The sequence below is a fragment of the Cetorhinus maximus genome, chromosome 2, assembly GCF_964194155.1.
Source record: "Cetorhinus maximus chromosome 2, sCetMax3.hap1.1, whole genome shotgun sequence".
NCBI lineage: Eukaryota > Metazoa > Chordata > Chondrichthyes > Lamniformes > Cetorhinidae > Cetorhinus > Cetorhinus maximus.
The window spans coordinates 105,152,082-105,169,010 of NC_135880.1; the positions used below are offsets into that span (position 1 = coordinate 105,152,082).

The window sequence follows — 16,929 nt, forward strand, 5'->3', positions numbered from 1 at the left end:
ACATTAACAATGTAATTAATAAGACATTGACAATAATGACAGAGAACACTGACAATCCACTGTCAATACACTGCAAATTTTGGGCCAGTATTTCAATCTACTAAAAGGAATAAGATATTTTTTGGCTCCTTTGTCAGATTTTAAGTATGTTGTCATAAGTATCATTTTCTGACCAAGTGTAGTTAGGTAATCTTTTCCTAAGTCTTCTCCGTGCACCTTTTGATCTGGAGATATGATAAAGCAAGTTAAAAGGGCTCACCTACCAACTTCCCTCCTGCTCTGGGCAGAACTCTTTGCTCATGGTCTCTGAATGGCGTGACTAAGATGAAGAAGTGATTGTGCAAAGTAGGATGGTGACACAGCTTGGAACACAAATTTGCTGTCTCTTCGTACTGGTGTAGTATTACTCAATCTTCCACATAACTGTGCTTCTGATCTCTAAACAATGGGGGTTGAAAAGTGCAAGTTAACTGGCAAAAGGTGCAGGGAAAGAAAATCAGAACTTTAGTGGTCTCTTTACCACTCTTGTGCACCTTATAGCAGCTGACTTGAATTTTTATCCATTATCCATCTGTAATGTTGCACATGGGATGGGAGTGTAGTTTTCTGCAGAACAATCACATCAGCTGGGTCTACTGCTTGAAAAATCTTGCAAGTTTTTCATAGCAGTGCAGTTTAATGTTGGGATATCCCAATTAAAGTAAGAGAAGTTGAGGGATATTCTTACCTGACTGGAACGTAACCTTTTGATTTCTAATTGGCTTTTCTCTTGTAATAGTGCCTCTTTCTTGTCTACAATAACTTCCCTTTTCCTCAAATCCTCTTCCAACTCAGCTAGAGCTCGTCTTTGCTGCAGAACCTTCTCCACTTCCTCATCCAACCATTTGCGTTGTTCGTCAAGCCTCTGAAAATAGATTCAGATGTATAAAGATAACAACAAACATCCAAGTACAAAGGGACAGGATAGTGATTAAAAAGGTTATCATCTGTTTTTTTTTATTTGCTCATGGGATGTGGGCATTGCTGGCAAGGTCAGCATTTATTGGCCATTCCTAGTTGCCTTTGTGAAGGTGGTAAGCTGCCTTCTTGAACCGTTGCACTCCATGTAGTAAAGGTACACCCACTGTGCTGTTACATACATATATTGCAGTGGTATGCATTTTGTACAGCAGAAGATATGTTGACTTTGTGAGAGAGATGTACAATACTGCCTAATATTGAAATAAGAATAGAGAATGGTGGAAATGCACAGTAGGCCAATCAACATCTGATTTCAAAACAGACTATAGGTGGAATTTTCCATGTCCGCTGGTGTCAGGCGTGCTCAGCGGCGTGAGCGGACAATATGGTGAGAAGGCCAGAAATTGGTTTCATGATATTGTGAAACTGGTTTGCTGTCGTCCGCTCAGCCCGTCGATGGCAGGCAAGTTCCCCACCATTGGACATCGGGAACCTCATTGTAATACATCTGCATATCATTATAAGGCCAGTGTGCCGGAATCATCCCCGCCCCAGTGGATCATCTGCCCACGTCGGCGTGATTGCACGATGGTGCAGAACACATCTTGACAAGTGTGACGTGCCAAAGTCAGGACATACGCCAGGGCCTTGCTCACATCGCGGACATCCGAGGACTGAAGATGCTGGAGCCCGACAGCAACGGTACACTGGAGGAATGTCCATGGCATGCTGCGTGGATTCTCGTGGACATGGCTCTGCTGCAAAGCAGCCCACAGAAGTTGGAAAGTTACCATTGAAGGTCTGCTCAACATGGATGATGGTCGAGGGGTTGGAGAGGAAGATGTACCGGGGAGGGTGGGGGGTGGGGAAGAGGAAGGTCTAGGATCGACTGGGAGAGGAAGAGGTGTCAGAATGGGGTGAGGTTGGGAGGGGAGAAATGAAGGTGTCAGGATGGGGGGTGGGAGAATGGTGTCAGGATGGGGTGACATTGGGATGGGGGAATGAAGGTGTTGGTGGGAGGGGGAGGGAGGGGGTAAGGGAGAAGACGGCAACTGGAGAGGTAGGATTAAGGTGGGTGGAAAGGGAAGGAGTTCAGAGCCAGGAAGGAGTGCGAAGAGGGGAGGGAGTCTGGGGGGGGAGGAGGGAGCGCTGAGAGAGGAGGGAGTCCTGCAGGGAGGAAGGAGCGTGTAGATGGGAGGGAGTCTGGTGGGGAGGAAGGAGCGCGGAGAGGGGGTGGGGTCTGGGAGGAGGGCGGAGCATGGAGAAAGGAGGGAGTCCGGGGGGAGGAAGGAGCACAGAGATGGGAGGGAGTCCGCTGGGGGAGGAAGGAGCGCGGAGAGAAGAGGAGGTCCGTGGGGAGGAAGGAGCACGGAGAGGGGAAGGAGTATGGCTGGAGGAGGAAGTAAGGGTGTCTGGAGTAAGTAAGGGGGTGGATGAAGTTCCAAGGGGTCCCGAGGGGTGGGGGGGGAGGTGGTGGAGGGAGGTGTCCCAGGGTGGGAGAAAAGGGGTCCTAGGGTGGGGAATGTCCAGGTGAACGTGGAAGGGAGGGCTTTGATGAGTCCATGACTACCTCCTGGGGAGCAAACTGAGGGCGGGTGTGGAACAAGGGAATGGTGAGAATGATCGAGGGCAGAGTGAGGCGGTAGGGTGGGAGGGCGAGGGTTTGACAGCAGAGGTAGAAAGGACGGCAAGGGTGGTTGGTGGGGACTCGGAGGCAGACACTGACCCGGGTGGGGGAAGGTGGGAAGGATGAGGTCGGAGAGGTGAATGTGGATGGGGGTGAAATTTTCGTGAAGGAAGGGAATGTGCATGTTCACCCGGACATCCCCAAAGGAAAAGGGTTGAGGCTGGTAGGTCACGGAGGGGAGGTGGAAGGTGATGCCGGGGGGTCAACAGTGATGAGGGGAAAGGAAAAGATGGGTGAGCACACGAGAAACTGAATCAAGACTATGTTGTCCAAATCGAAAGTGAAATGACAATCGTGGGGGTGAGGTCATGTGCTGCGTGGGAGTGTGATCATTGGGTGGGCGGAGATGCAGATCAGCTCAGATAGCCAACTGAAAGCGAATCCCAGCAGCCAGCATTGAAAATGCTCAGGATGGTGAGATTAGTGTGATATGGAAGGATCCGTATGCGTGGGAGAGTGCTTGCATGAGGCTCCTAAAAGGCTGCCACACACACTTTTCCCTCCAGCATCACTCGTTGGCCAGCAGCTCCTTCTGCAGTAACAGAGGACGAGGTTGAGGGGTTCACAGGCAAAGGGGACTCAGTGGGAGAGGACAGCTTCTGAGATTCCTGAGTGGATGACTCAGGGGTGTGCAGCTGCCCTCCTCCTCCTGTCGGGTGCCCGGGGCCCTGGCCTGACTCCTGGAGGGGAAGGAGCACCTGGAGGGACATTGAGGTGCCCTGTTTCCCTCTCGCGTTGCCACTGCAGGAACTCATCCATGGCTCCTGCAATGTAGTGCAGGTCTGTACATGTCTCCACGTTCTGCTGCACCAGGGTCTCCATGGCATCTGCCATCCTCCACATGGAGGCCTCCATACCTGCACATGTGGGCACCACTTCATCAGAGAGCAGGCAGAAGCACTCCTCCAACTTGCGTGCCACTCTGTTGAGGGATTCCAACAGCTTTGCGTGATGTTCCCATGCCTTCTGCTGACTCTCCAGAATGAGTTGGAATGCCAAATCCAGAGGTTCATCATCTGACTCGGACTTCACAGATGCCTCTTCCTCAAGCGCTGCAGAGCTCGGCTTAACCTGCCACCTCCTGTTGTGGACATGTGTCTGTGCGGTGACCACCAGATTGTGAACCCGAACCTGCTCTACATCTAGGTCCCAGTCTCTGTGGTGATGTAGGGTGTGGCTGAGCGCTGTGAGGGGTCTTTCAGGTTGCTTATTTCCAGCTCTTCAATGGAGGAGGTGTCCTCTTGGCTGGAGGTGAGGACGTGAATGGAGGTGAGGGACTGTCTGGCTGAGGGTGTCGGTCGCTTAGCAAAGGTCCCTGTGAACCAAAGTAGAGATAATCAGTGCATGTCAGCAGAGTCAAAAGCAGGAGAGAGCGAGCACTCACATTTGTGTTGAGAGAGGAGCATGTGGTGCAGGATCCTCACAAGGGTGTTCATCACCGACCTCACCGTCACCGCAAGCACGGTCCATGTCCTCACCAGTCAGTGCGATGGCACACTCCTCAAAGTGAGTGAGGGGCCTAATGTGGGCCACTCCACCCCACGGGTCTAGGACTTTTCCCTGCTGATATGAACAGGCTTCTCCCTCAGGGAAACACATGCAGAGAGTGTGAGCAGGACACATGGCACTGCATGGAATGTTTATGTGGTGAGCGGAGCCATGGACTGGATGAGGACGTGAGCTCGAGAGGATATGAGCCTGATGGAGATGTAAGGGTGTGTGTGAGAGTTAGTGGCATTGTCCCTTGAGGTGTGAGATCCCTGTTGATGTGATGGGTTTGTGAGTGTGTGAGCTGAGCGATGAGAAGAGTGAGTTACCCTGGCGGAATGGATGAGACCTTTCATCCTGTAGTGGCACATGGTGACTGTCCTCTTTTGCAGGGCATTGGCACTGACCACTGCTGCCACCGCCTCCCATGCTGGATTGGTGATGTATCTGCCCATCCTGTGGCCAGAGCAGGTGTACAGGACATCATGGCGAGCCTCCATGGCATTCAAAAGGCGCTCGAGGAACGTGTCACCAAAGTGGGCAGGACTACAGTCTTCTTGCTTTTTGGGGCTATCTGTCTTCTGTGCAGCAGTCGTGGGCTTGAAGCACTGAGATGTGTGCGTGTGGCTGCACTTTAAATATGGCACCCAGCATGATGAAGCAGCGAGGTAATGGTGTGGTGGGCGAATGAGAGCCCGCTTGCCATCGCATGTTTCTCGGGAATGCGTTATTAATGTGGTGAGTTTGGGACAATATGGTGTGAAAAGCCACCATTGCGGCCGACAGGTAAAACGCGTTTTACCCGCCCACTACCGCACTTAGTGCAAATCTGGGATGATTCTGCTCTATATTGAAAGGTTAAACCTGAAACATTAAGCTGTATTTCTCTTTCAAATGCTGCTGACCTGATGGGCTTTTCCAATTTTTGGTCTTATTTCAGATTTTAAGGATTTGCAATTTTTTATTTTATCTTCATTGTTTAAAGCTCACCATATGCTTGTATTTGGTACTACATATAGCTCATGCAGTTTTCCAGTCTGTAAATTATACACCTATGATCAGAGGAATTGGCTTTTGAAAGTATGAAAAAAAAATTGAATTAGTAATGGAGGAGAAAGGATAATTCATGTCACATCTCAGCCATTCTAAATGGATACAATTGCCTGTATGATGCAGGTGAGATACCAGAATCAACGTCAGCTCTACATGATTTCCTGAGGGTCAGAGGGACCTTGGCGTACATGTCTACCGGTCTGTTAAGGTAGCGGGACAGGTAGATAAGGTGGTTGAGAAGGCATATGGGATACTTGCCTTTATTAGCCGAGGCATAGAATATAAGAGCAGGGAGGTTATGCTGGAACTGTATAAAATGCTGGTTAGGCCATCGCTAGAGTATCGCGTGCAGTTCTGGAATCCGCATTATAGGAAGGATGTGATTGCACTAGAGAGAGTGCAGAGGAGATTTACCAGGATGTTGCCTAGGCTGGAGAGTTTTAGTTATGAGGAGAGATTTGATAGACTGGGGTTATTTTCCCTGGAGCAGAGGAGATTGAGTGGGGACATGATTAGAGGTATATAAAATTATGAGGGGCATAGATAGAGTAGACAGGAAGGAACTTTTCCCCTTGGTGGAGGGATCAATAACCAGAGGGCATAGATTTAAGGTAAGGGACAGGAGGTTTAGAGGGATGTGAGGAAGAATTTCTGGTGGGAATCTGGAACTCACTGCCTGAAAGGGTGAACATAAGAACATACATAAGAACTAGCAGCAGGAGTAGGCAATTCAGCCCTTGAGCCTGCCCCGCCATTCAATACGATCATGGCTGATCTAATTTCAGCTTCAACTCCAATTTCCCGCCCTCTCCCCATAATATTTCAATCCATTACTAATTAAAAATTTGTCTATCTCCTCCTTAAATTTATTCAGCGTCCTGGCATCCACTGCACTCTGAGGTTGTGAATTCCACAGATTCATGACCCTTTGAGAAAAGTAATTCCTCCTCACCTATGATTTAAATCTACCATCCCTTAGCCTAAAACTACAGCCTCTCGTTCTAGAATGCCCCACAAGGGGAAACATCCGCTCCATGTCTACTTTGTCTATCCCCTTTAGCATCTTATATAACTCAATTAGATCTCCTCTCATCCTTCTAAACTCTAGCGAGTATAGGCCTAAACTGCTCAATCTCTCCTCATAAGACAAGCCCCACATCTCTGGAATCAATCTAGTGAACCTCCTCTGAACCACCTCCAGTGCAACTACATCCTTCCTCAACTTAGGGGACCAAAACTGTGCACAGTACTCCAGGTGCGGTCTCACCAATGCCTTGTACAGTTGCAACAACACTTCCCTATTTTTATACTCTATTCCTTTCGCAATAAATGCCAAAATTCCACTTGCCTTCCTTATTACCTGCTATACCTGCATACTAGCTTTCAGCAATTCATGCACGAGGACACCCAGATCCCTCTGCACTGAAGCATTCTGAAATTTCTCTCCATTTAAATAATAAGACACCTTTTATTCTTCCGACCAAAATGGATAACCTCACACTTATCCACGTTAAACTCCATCTGCCAAATTTTGGCTCATTCACCTAACCTGTCCATATTCATTTGTAAAATTTTTATTTCTTCATTGCAACTTAGTTTCCCACCTATTTTGGTGTCATCTGCAAATTTAGCTATAGAACCTTCTATCCCTGAATCCAAGTCATTAATATAGATTGTAAATAGTTGAGGCCCAAGGACCAAACCCTGTGGCACCCCACTAGTTACAGCTTGCCATCCAGAAAAAGACCCATTTATCCCGACTCTCTGCTTTCTGTTGGTTAGCCAATCCTCTATCCAAGCTAATATATTACCCCTAACTCCATGTGATCTTATCTTGTGTATTAATCTTTTGTGTGGCACCTAATCAAAGGCCTTCTGGAAGTCCACATCTACAGAATCCCCATTATCCATTTTGCTCGTCACATCTTCAAAGAACTCTAGCAAATTAGTCAAACACGATTTACTCTTCATAAAACCATGCTGACTCTGATGGATTGCATTTTGACTTTCCAAATGCCCCATTACTACTTCCTTAATAATGGATTCCAACAGTTTCCCAACGACAGATGTTAAACTAACTGGTCTATAGTTTCCTACTTTCTGCCTCCCCTCCTTTTTGAATAAGGGCTTATATTAGCATTTTTCCAATCCACTGGAACCTTTCCAGAATCCAGGGAATTTTGGAATATTATAGCCAATGCATCCACTATCTCCGCTGCCACTTCCTTTAAGAACCTGGGATGTAGGCCTGGGGACTTGTCACCCTTTAATTCCAATAGTTTGCTCAGTACTTTTTCTCTAGTGATAGTGATTGTTCTAAGTTCCTCCTTCTCTATACCCTCTGCACTACCTGTTACTATTGGGTGGTACTAGTATCCTCCACCATGAAAACTGAGGCAAAATATTGATTAAGTGTCTGCCATTTCTGCGTTACCCACTATTAACTCCCCAGTCTCATCCTCCAAGGGGCCAACATTCACTTTAGCTACTCTCTTTCCTTTTATATACTGTGGAAGCCTTTGCTGTCAGTTTTTACATTATGCGCTAGTTTTCTTTCATAATTTATCTTTGCTATTTTTATCAATTTTTTAGTAACCCTTTGTTGATCTTTAAAAGTTTCCTAATGTTCCAGCCTGCCACTGACCTTTGCAATTTGGTATGCCTTAGTTTTTGCCTTTATGTTATCTTTAACTTCCTTGCTTGTCCATGGATGCTTTTTCTCCCTCTTACCATCTTTCTTCCTCTTTGGAATATATTTTACTTGGGAGGAATTGAACACCTCCTTAAATATCTGCCACTGTCCATCAACTGTTCTACCTTGTAGTCTTCCTGCTAGTCCACTAGGGCCAAATCTGCCCTCATGCCTATGTAGTTACCTTTGTTTAACTGCAGAACACTAGTGTGGGACTCAAGCTTCTCGCTCTCAAACTGAACTTGAAATTCTAGCATGCTATGATCACTCTTCCCTGGAGGATGCTTTACTGAGATCATCAATTAATCTCATCTCATTACACAAAACCAAATCCAGAATAGCCTGCTCCCTGGTTGGTTCCACAACATATTGCTCCAAGAAACAATCTCTAATACACTCTATGAACTCTCCCTCGAGGCTACCCTTGCCAATTTGATTAGTCCAGTCTAAATGCATATTAAAATCACCCATGATTATTGCCGTGCCTTTCTTACATGCTTGCAGTATTTCCTGGTTTATACTGTGCCCTATGGCTGAACTACTGTTTGGGCACCTATAGATTACTCCCACCAGGGACTTCTTTACCTTGCTATTTCTTATTTCTACCCAGACTGACTCTACGTCTTGCTCTCCAGTGCCTATATCATTCCTCACTATAGCACTGATCTCTTCCTTTACTAACAAAGTTACACCGCCTTCTTTTCCTTTCTGCCTATCCTTCCGAAACACTGAGTACCCTTGGATATTCAACTCCCAAACCTGTTCTCCCTGTAACCACGTCTCAGTAATCGCCACCAAATCATACCTATTTATCTCTATTTGTGCTGTTAACTCATTAGTTTTATTCCGAATGCTACGCGCATTCAGATACAAAGCCTTTAAGTTTATCCTATTGTCAATTTTCCCTACTCTTAAATGATTCTTTGGTGCAATATGGCATTCACACACTCTGTCCCTTCCTTTTACTTTTTGGTAACAATCAGCCTCGTCACTAACCTGCACTCTTACCCTCTCCTTAAACTTTGATTTTTTATATTTCCATGCAACTGAACCCTCCGTCCCACTATTTAGTTTAAAGCCCTATCTACAACCCTAGTTATGCGGTAGAGGCAGCAACCCTCATAACATTTAAGAAGTATTTGGATGTGCACTTGCGATGCCATAGCATACTAGGCTATGGGCCTAGTGCTGGAAAATGGGATTAGAATAGTTAAGTACTTGTTTGACCGGTGCAGACTTGGTGGCCGAAGGGCCTTTTTCTGTGCTGTAGACCTCTATGACTCTATGACTTACTACTGCAATACCTTCCACTGCACATAGTTAGAGGTGATTAAATAACCAATGGCTTCAGATGGTTTCCACAATGTACAAGCTGTGCAGGTCCCTTTGGGGAAGGCTACAGGCCAGGGTTAATGATGGCAACTCAAAATTTTGTGTGATAATGTCTTAAGCAATTAGGGAGCATTAGGCAGAACTATTCCTTGGATATATTATATTTTTATATATCATATAAATGTAATTTAAAAGCAATAGCAATTCAGCTTCAAATCAGAAAACCAAAGGGATAGAGGCTGCACAAAATGTAGACGCCATCAGATATGGAATTAGTTAAGATAAAGCTGTTTTAATCTAGATTATACAGTTAAGAGGCATATCAGGTGTTGAATGCTGGTGTCAAAGGCAGTGGGGGTAATTTTAACTTTTTACCCATTTATAGTGGTTTAGATTTATAAAATTTCAAACCTGAACTAAACTGCCTTGAACCTGCCCACTTCTGGTTTTAATAGAGGTGGTATGGAGCTTAAGTGACAAGCCCACTCTCAGTTATATAAGTTTTAGTAAGCTCAGTGCCTAAGATATTAGCTGTGCTGCACTTTAACACATATTATATTCTGGGAAATTATGTACATGTACATCAAAATGTAAAATGGTACAAGTTGTTTTTTTAAGTGGGCAGGGAGTGTAGTACATTCTAAGAGCTGCACATTTCTTTAATGCCGCTTGCGGTAAGTCCACATGGTGAGTCTTTTCCCAGTGCAGTACACAACAGACAGGTACAAAACATAATTGAAAAGGTCAATGAAATGTTAGGGGACTCAGATAGGATGGGTGAAAGTTATACTACAGTTATGTAAAACTCTGGTTGGATGTCATCTGGAGTACTGTATTTAGTTCTGTGTATGTACTTCAGGAAGGATATTTTGACCTTGGAAAAAATGTTATAGATTTTCCAGAATAATACCAGGGCTTGGAGCTATAAATTATGATGGGGGCATAACCTTAAAATTAGGGTTAGGCTGATCAAAGGTGATGTCAGGAGGCAGCTCTTCACAAAAAGAGTAATGGAAATCTGGAACTCTCTCCCCCAAAAAGCTTTTGAGGTTAGATCAGTTGAAAAATTCAAGATGAAGATTGGTAGATTTTCGTTAGGTAAGAGTATTAAAAGATATAGAACCAAGAGGAGTTAAGATACAAATCTGTCATGATCTAATTGAATTTGGGAGCAGGCTCAAGGGGCTGAATGGCCTACTCCTATTCCTATGTTCCTAATGTTTCAAAACAAAAAGCGGGGAGGAGAGTACAAAGTTTGGGGAGCTTAGGAAGTTGCACAAGAAGTTTGTACATAATGCAAGACTTGATAATGTATAAAAATATATGGTACCAACTTTTATTTATTAGTTTATTGGTAAGGTTTATTATTAGTAGTAAGGTGTATTAGCAGCAGTATAGTTTATCAGTAATAAAGTTTATGAGCAAGGTTTATTACCTAATAGCTGGAGTAATGGCAGGACTGCTCCAACCTCTAGAAAGCGCATCTTGTTATATGTGAGAACTCTGGATGCTTCCCTTTCATGCAGGAAGTGGTGTCAGTTGCAGCAGTTTGAGTTCTTGGTTTCGGAGTTTGAGTAGTAGCTAGCATCACTGCGGTGCATCTGTGAGCTTGAGAGCTTCTTGGATAGCACATTTATAGATGTGGTCACCCTGCAGCTTAAGAGTATGGAGGCAGAGAGGGAATGGGTGACCACCAGACAGTCAAGAAGAAACAGGCAGGCTGTGCAGGAGTCTTGAGTACATCCTACTGTCCAACAAGTTTTCTGCTCTGAATGCTGATGAAAATGATGGTTCAGCTGGGGAGTGCAGCCAGAGCCAAGTCCATTGCTCCACAGGTGGCTCAGCTGTACAGGGGGGCTCAAAGAAGACTGGAACAGCAATAGTGATTGGAGATTCAATAGTTAGAGGAATAGATAAGTGTTTCTATGACTACAGACAAGAATCTAGGATGGCATGTTGCCTCCCTGATGCCAGAGTCAAGGATGTCACTGAACAGTTGCAGACCACTCTAAGGGGGAAGGTTGAACAGCCAGCAGTTGTAGTCCACGTTAGTACCAACAGCAGAAAGAGGGGTAGGGTGCTGTAGTCAGAATTTAGGGAGCCAGATAGGAAATTAGCAAGCAGGACCTCAAAGGTAGCAATCTCTGGATTACTCCTAGTACCATGTGTGTGAGTAGAGAAATAGGAGGATAAAACAGATGAATGCATGGCTGTGGCTGGAAAGGTGGTGCAGGAGGGAGAGCCTTAGATTCCTGGGACATTGGGACCAGCTCTGAGGGGGATGAGATCTGTTGAGACTGGACAGGTTGCACCAAAACAGAGCCAGAACTGAATTCCTTGCGAGTGATTTGCTAGTGCTATTGGGGAGAGTTTAAACTAACTTGGCAGGGGTGTGGGGACCAGGGGATAATATCAGAGAGGAATACTACGGTGCACAGAATACCGGCAGAGATAGATAGCACTAGAGTAGGAAATAGTAAGTTATTAGCTGGGTTCAGAGCGATAGAAAATAAAGTCTAAATCAAGGTTACTGTGCATGTATGTAAATGCATGGAGTGTGGTAAATAAGATTGGTGAATTACAAGCACAGGTTACCACGTGGAAATACAATGTTGTGGCTATAACAGAGACCTGGCACAAAGAAGGGTAGGACTGGGCATTAAATATTCCTGGATACAAGGTATTCAGGAAGGATAAGAAAGGAAGAAAAGGGGAGAGGTGGCAGTTTGATTAAGAAGAACATTGCAGTGCTGGAGAGTGAGGATGTATCACAGGGGTCAAGGACAGAATTGGCTAGAACTAAGGAACAATAAAGGTGTAATTACATGGGTGTGTGTGTGCCACACATCAACTAGTGGGTAAGATGCTGAGGAATATATTTGCAAGGAAATTACACAGAGGTGCAAGAATTATAGAGTAACTATAACAGGGGACTTTAATTATCCAATATAGCCTGGGATATTGGTAGTGTAAAGGGTGGAAGAGACAAGAGTTCCTAGAGTGTGTTCAGGAACATTTTCTACAGCAGTATGTTTCTCATCCAACGAGAAAGGAGACACTGCTTGACCTGGTTCTTGGGAATGAGGTGGGCCAAGAGGATCAAGTGCAGTAGAGGAACTTTTAGGGCACAGTAATCATTGTATCTTAAGGTTTAGGTTGGCTATGGACACGGACAAAGAACAATCAAGAATCAGAATAATTAACTGGAGGACAGCCAATTTCATTGAGATAAGAATGGATCTAGGTCAGATAAATTGGAATCAAAGGTTGGCAGGAAAAATGGCTACTGAACAACGGGCTACTATTGAAAAAGAGATAGTTCAGGCAAGGTATATTCCCACAAATGGGAAAGGTAGGGTGAACAAATCCAGATGCCTGGATGATGAAAGAGATAGAGATTAAGAAGAAGAAGAAAATGTATGCTTATGATAGATATCAGGTGGATAATATAATCGAGAACCAAACTGAATATAGCAAATAAGAGAAGCAAAGAGAGAGCATGAAAAGAGACTGGCAGCTAACATAAAAGGGAATCCCAAAGTCTTCTATAGGCATATAAATAGTAAAAGGGTGATAAAAGGAGGAATGTGGCCAATTTAGGGACCAAAAAGGGACCTGATGACAGGGGACATAGCTGAGGAATTAAATTAATACTTCGCGTCTGTCTTCACCAAGGAAGATGCTGCTACACAGGTCATGGTGAAAGAAGAGGTAATTCAGACATTTGAAGGGTTTAAAATTGATAAGGAGAAGGGATTAGATGGGCTGTCTCTGCTTGAAGTTGATAAGACAGCAGGACTGAATGAGATGTCTTCAAGGATACTGAGAGAAGTGAGCGTGGAAATTGCAGAGGCACTGGCCATAATGTTCCAGTCTTCCTTAATTTCAGAGGTAGTGCCAGCAGACTGGAGAATTGTAAATATTATACCCTTGTTCAAAAAAGGATGTAGAGATAAGCCCACCAACTAAAGGCTAGTCGATCTAAGATCCCAAACACTCCTTCCACGTGAAGCAGCACTTACTTGTACTTCTTTCAATTTAATATGCTGTATTTGTTGCTCACATTGCAGTCTCCTCAACACTGGGGAGACCAAATGCAGATTGGTTGACCGCTTTGTGGAACACCTCCGCTCAGTCCACAGGCATGATCCTGAGCTTCTGGTTACTTGCCATTTTAATTCAACACTTTACTCTCATGCTCATATTTCTGTCCTCGGCCTGCTGCAGTGTTCCAGTGAAGCTAAACGCATGCTCCAAGAACAGCACCTCATCTTCTGATTAGGAAATTTACAGCCTTCTGGACTCAACATTGAGTTCAACAATTTCAGACCAAGAACTCTGTCCCTCATTTTGATTTTTTTTCCAATGTGCCAGTTTGAATCTTGTTATTCATGTTTTTGCTTTCAGACAGAGCTGTTCATTATTCTGGCATTGACATGTACTCTGGACAAATGCTTTGTCTCTTTACTACAACCATTATTATCTCCTTTGTCTTTTGTTCCATGACATATAATCTCTCCTGCCCTCCAACCTATCCTAGACCTTCCCTTTTGTTCTTCCTCCCCCTCCCCCCTTACGACAGCATTAAACCCATCACATTTCCACTCCTTCAGTTCTGAAGAATAGTCATATTTGACCCCAAATATTAACTCTTTCTCTCTCCACATGCTGCCAGATCCGTTGAATATTTCCAGCCCTTTCTGTTTTTGCTGCAGATATGGATGTTGGGTTCAGGTTTGTTGAGTCCATCTTGACCTAGGTAAACACCATAGTTGCCCGTGAATTATCATTTACGATATGTAGTGAAACTACCTCATATTCCTCAATATACCATGACTATTTGTTTAAAAATATTTGAAAAATTAGTGCTGCTGTATGTTTAATAATACAGATGTAAACCTCAGATAGGAAACAAGCTCAAGCAAAGGTTATGACCGGCAACTTCACTATCTCTAACAATGCAAACTTGCTGGAAGTACGTTTGGGTGTGAAACTCAGCCTCACATAGTAATGGCTCTTTGGCTGAATCACTGGAAGGTGCTGATAGCGATGGAACTGTACCTCAAGAGTAGCCACTGGGGTATTAACCAGGTGGTAGTGCAAAACCGGGATATAGCAAATCAACAGCCCATTCTGTATTTAACCTAATTTTCTGTTCCATTGGGACGAGAAGAATATTGTTGAGAAGAATAATACACAAAGCAACCAGGCAGTTCTACAGCATTGTAAGGCGCACCTGCTGTTCCTGTGAGATGACAGGGGAGCATTTCATTTTCTTCAGATGGGTAATTTCTTCAGCTTTCCTCTTCAGAATTTTCTGCTGCTGCTCTCTCTTTAGTTCCAGCTCCTGGAGAAATTAAACATACTTATCTTAAAAGTCTAGCTTTCTTTCAGAAGATAATATGGTTAGAATTTTTCTAGTTATCTTTTCATTTCAGGGCAGAGGATATAAATACTATTGCAAGATCTAAAAAATTCTGACATTTTATTCTTTCATAATCACTTTCATTTTTGATAACTGATATTGGGCTGAAGTACCAATGTGGTTGCTTGTCAATCCACCACAACAAAAACAGAGGCATCAGTTGCAGGTTTCATATAGTTTGTTGTTATGGCATGGACTTCACTTTTTAAAATTTTTCATGGTTACAGCACTGAAGGAGACTATTCAGCCCATCATACTCATGCCAACTTGCAGCAAGAGCAACTCAGCCAGTCGCAATCCACTACCTTTTCCCTTTAACCCTGCAAATCTTTACTCTTCGTGAACAGCACAGATCATATTTCCTATCCAAATCTGGTAAAATATTCTACAATTTTTAAAAAGGTTGGCTTGCATTCTATTCACTATAGGAGTACAACACTCTACATTGGCTGGAATTTTCCCGCTCCGTTGGCACTGGGTGTCATGGCGGGCTGGGGGGACAATATGGTGAGAAGGCCAAAAATTGGTTTCACGCCAGCACGAAATCACAGCGGGATCATCAGATGGTGTCCGCAATGGCAGAATACCAATCCTGCTGGAGGCCGGCGTGAACCCGCTTTGCATCCCGCTAAAGGGATGCAAAGTAATGCTCAAGCGTCCCCTCGTGCCAGATTTACTGTTTATGCCAGTGGGAAAACACGTGGTCCAGAACACATCAGGACAAGCGTGATGTGCAGAAGTCGGGACTTACCTTTAAGGCCTTGCTCAGACTGCAAACATCCAAGGAGCAGAAGATGCTGGAGCCCGACAGCTACTAGACCCTGGAGGATCACGTGCATCGCATGCTGGGTGGATTATTGTGGACATGACCACTGCGAAGCAGCTCACAAAAGGTGGGAGGTCTCCACTGATGTCTCGGTTCTGTTTTGGAACATCACGGTCTTGGCCATGGGCTTGTGCAATGATCGACAAGGGGGGAGGGGTGGGGGCCGAGAGGTTGGTCCAGCTGAGAGGGAGAGGAAGGTGTACCGGGGGTTGGGGCGGGCGGGGGGAGAGAAAATAAAACCTCATGGTATGGGGGTAATATATTGGCATGGATAGAAGATTGGCTGGCTAACGGGAAGCACGGGTAGGCATAAATGGGTCTTTTTCAGGTTGGCAAAATGTAACAAGTGGTGTGCCACAGGGATCAGTGCTGGCACCTCAACTGTTTACAATTTATATAAATGACTTGGATGAAGGGGTGGATTGGATGGTTGCCAAATTTACTGATGACACAAAGATAGGTAGGAAAGTAAGTTGTGAAGAGGACATAAGGAGACATAAAAAAAGATACAGATAGGTTAAGTGAGTGGACAAAGATCTGGCAAATTGAGTATAATGTGGGAAAATGTCAAACTGTCCATTTTGGCAGGAAGAATAAAAGAGAAGCATATTATCTAAATGGTTTCTTTGGTGAGAGATTGCAAAGCTCTGAAATGCAGAGGGATCTGGGTGTCTTAGTGCATGACTCGCATAAGACTAGTATGCAGGTACAGCAAGTAATTAGGAAAACTAATAGAATGTTATCATTTATTGCGAGGGAACTGAATACAAAAGTATTTTACATTTCTACATCACATTTCTACTTCCCTGTAGCTCTGAAGAAAGGTCATACAGACTTGAAATGTCAACTCTGTTTTTCTCTCCACAGATGCTGTCTAAGCTGCTGAGTTTTTCCAGCATTTTCTGTTTTTCTTACAAAAGTAGGGAGGTTATGCTTCAGTTATACAGAGCACTCGTGAGACTACATCTGGAGTACTGTGTACAGTATTGGTCACCTTATTTAAATAAGGATGTAAATGTTTTGGAAGCAATTCAGAGAAGGTTTACCAGACTAATATCTGGAATGGGCAGGTTGTCTTATGAGGAAAGGTTGGATAGCGTAGGCTTGTGTTGATTGGAGTTTAGAAGAGTAAAAGGCAATTTGATTGAAATGTACAAGATCCTGACGGGTCTTGACAGGGTGGATGTGGAGAGGATGTTTCCTCTTGTGGGCGAGTCTAGAACTAGGGGTCACTGTTTTAAAGGGTTGCCCAAATAAAACAGAGATGAGGTAAAAAAATTTTCTCTCAGAGGGTCATGAGTCTTTGGAGCTCTCTTCCTGAAAAGGCGGTGTAAGCAGAATCTTTGAATATTTTTAAGGCAGAAGTGGATAGATTCTTGGTAAGCAATGGGGTGATAGGTTATTAGGGGTAGGCAGGATGCAGATTTGCGGTTACTATCAGATCAGCCATGATCTTATTAAATGGC

General features: G+C 44.4%; 1 protein-coding gene across 1 annotated transcript in view; it reads right to left on the bottom strand.

The window, feature by feature from the left end:
* LOC144696443 (kinesin-like protein KIF27) overlaps nucleotides 1-16,929 on the bottom strand; it is a 130,608-nt gene that overhangs the window by 28,029 nt on the left and 85,650 nt on the right. Inside the window, exons 13-14 of the mRNA XM_078567739.1 lie at nucleotides 14,449-14,559; nucleotides 728-904 (exon numbers count right to left, since the gene is read on the bottom strand). Coding sequence (XP_078423865.1) covers nucleotides 728-904; nucleotides 14,449-14,559 — 288 coding nt within the window. The remainder of the gene's footprint in view (nucleotides 1-727; nucleotides 905-14,448; nucleotides 14,560-16,929) is intronic.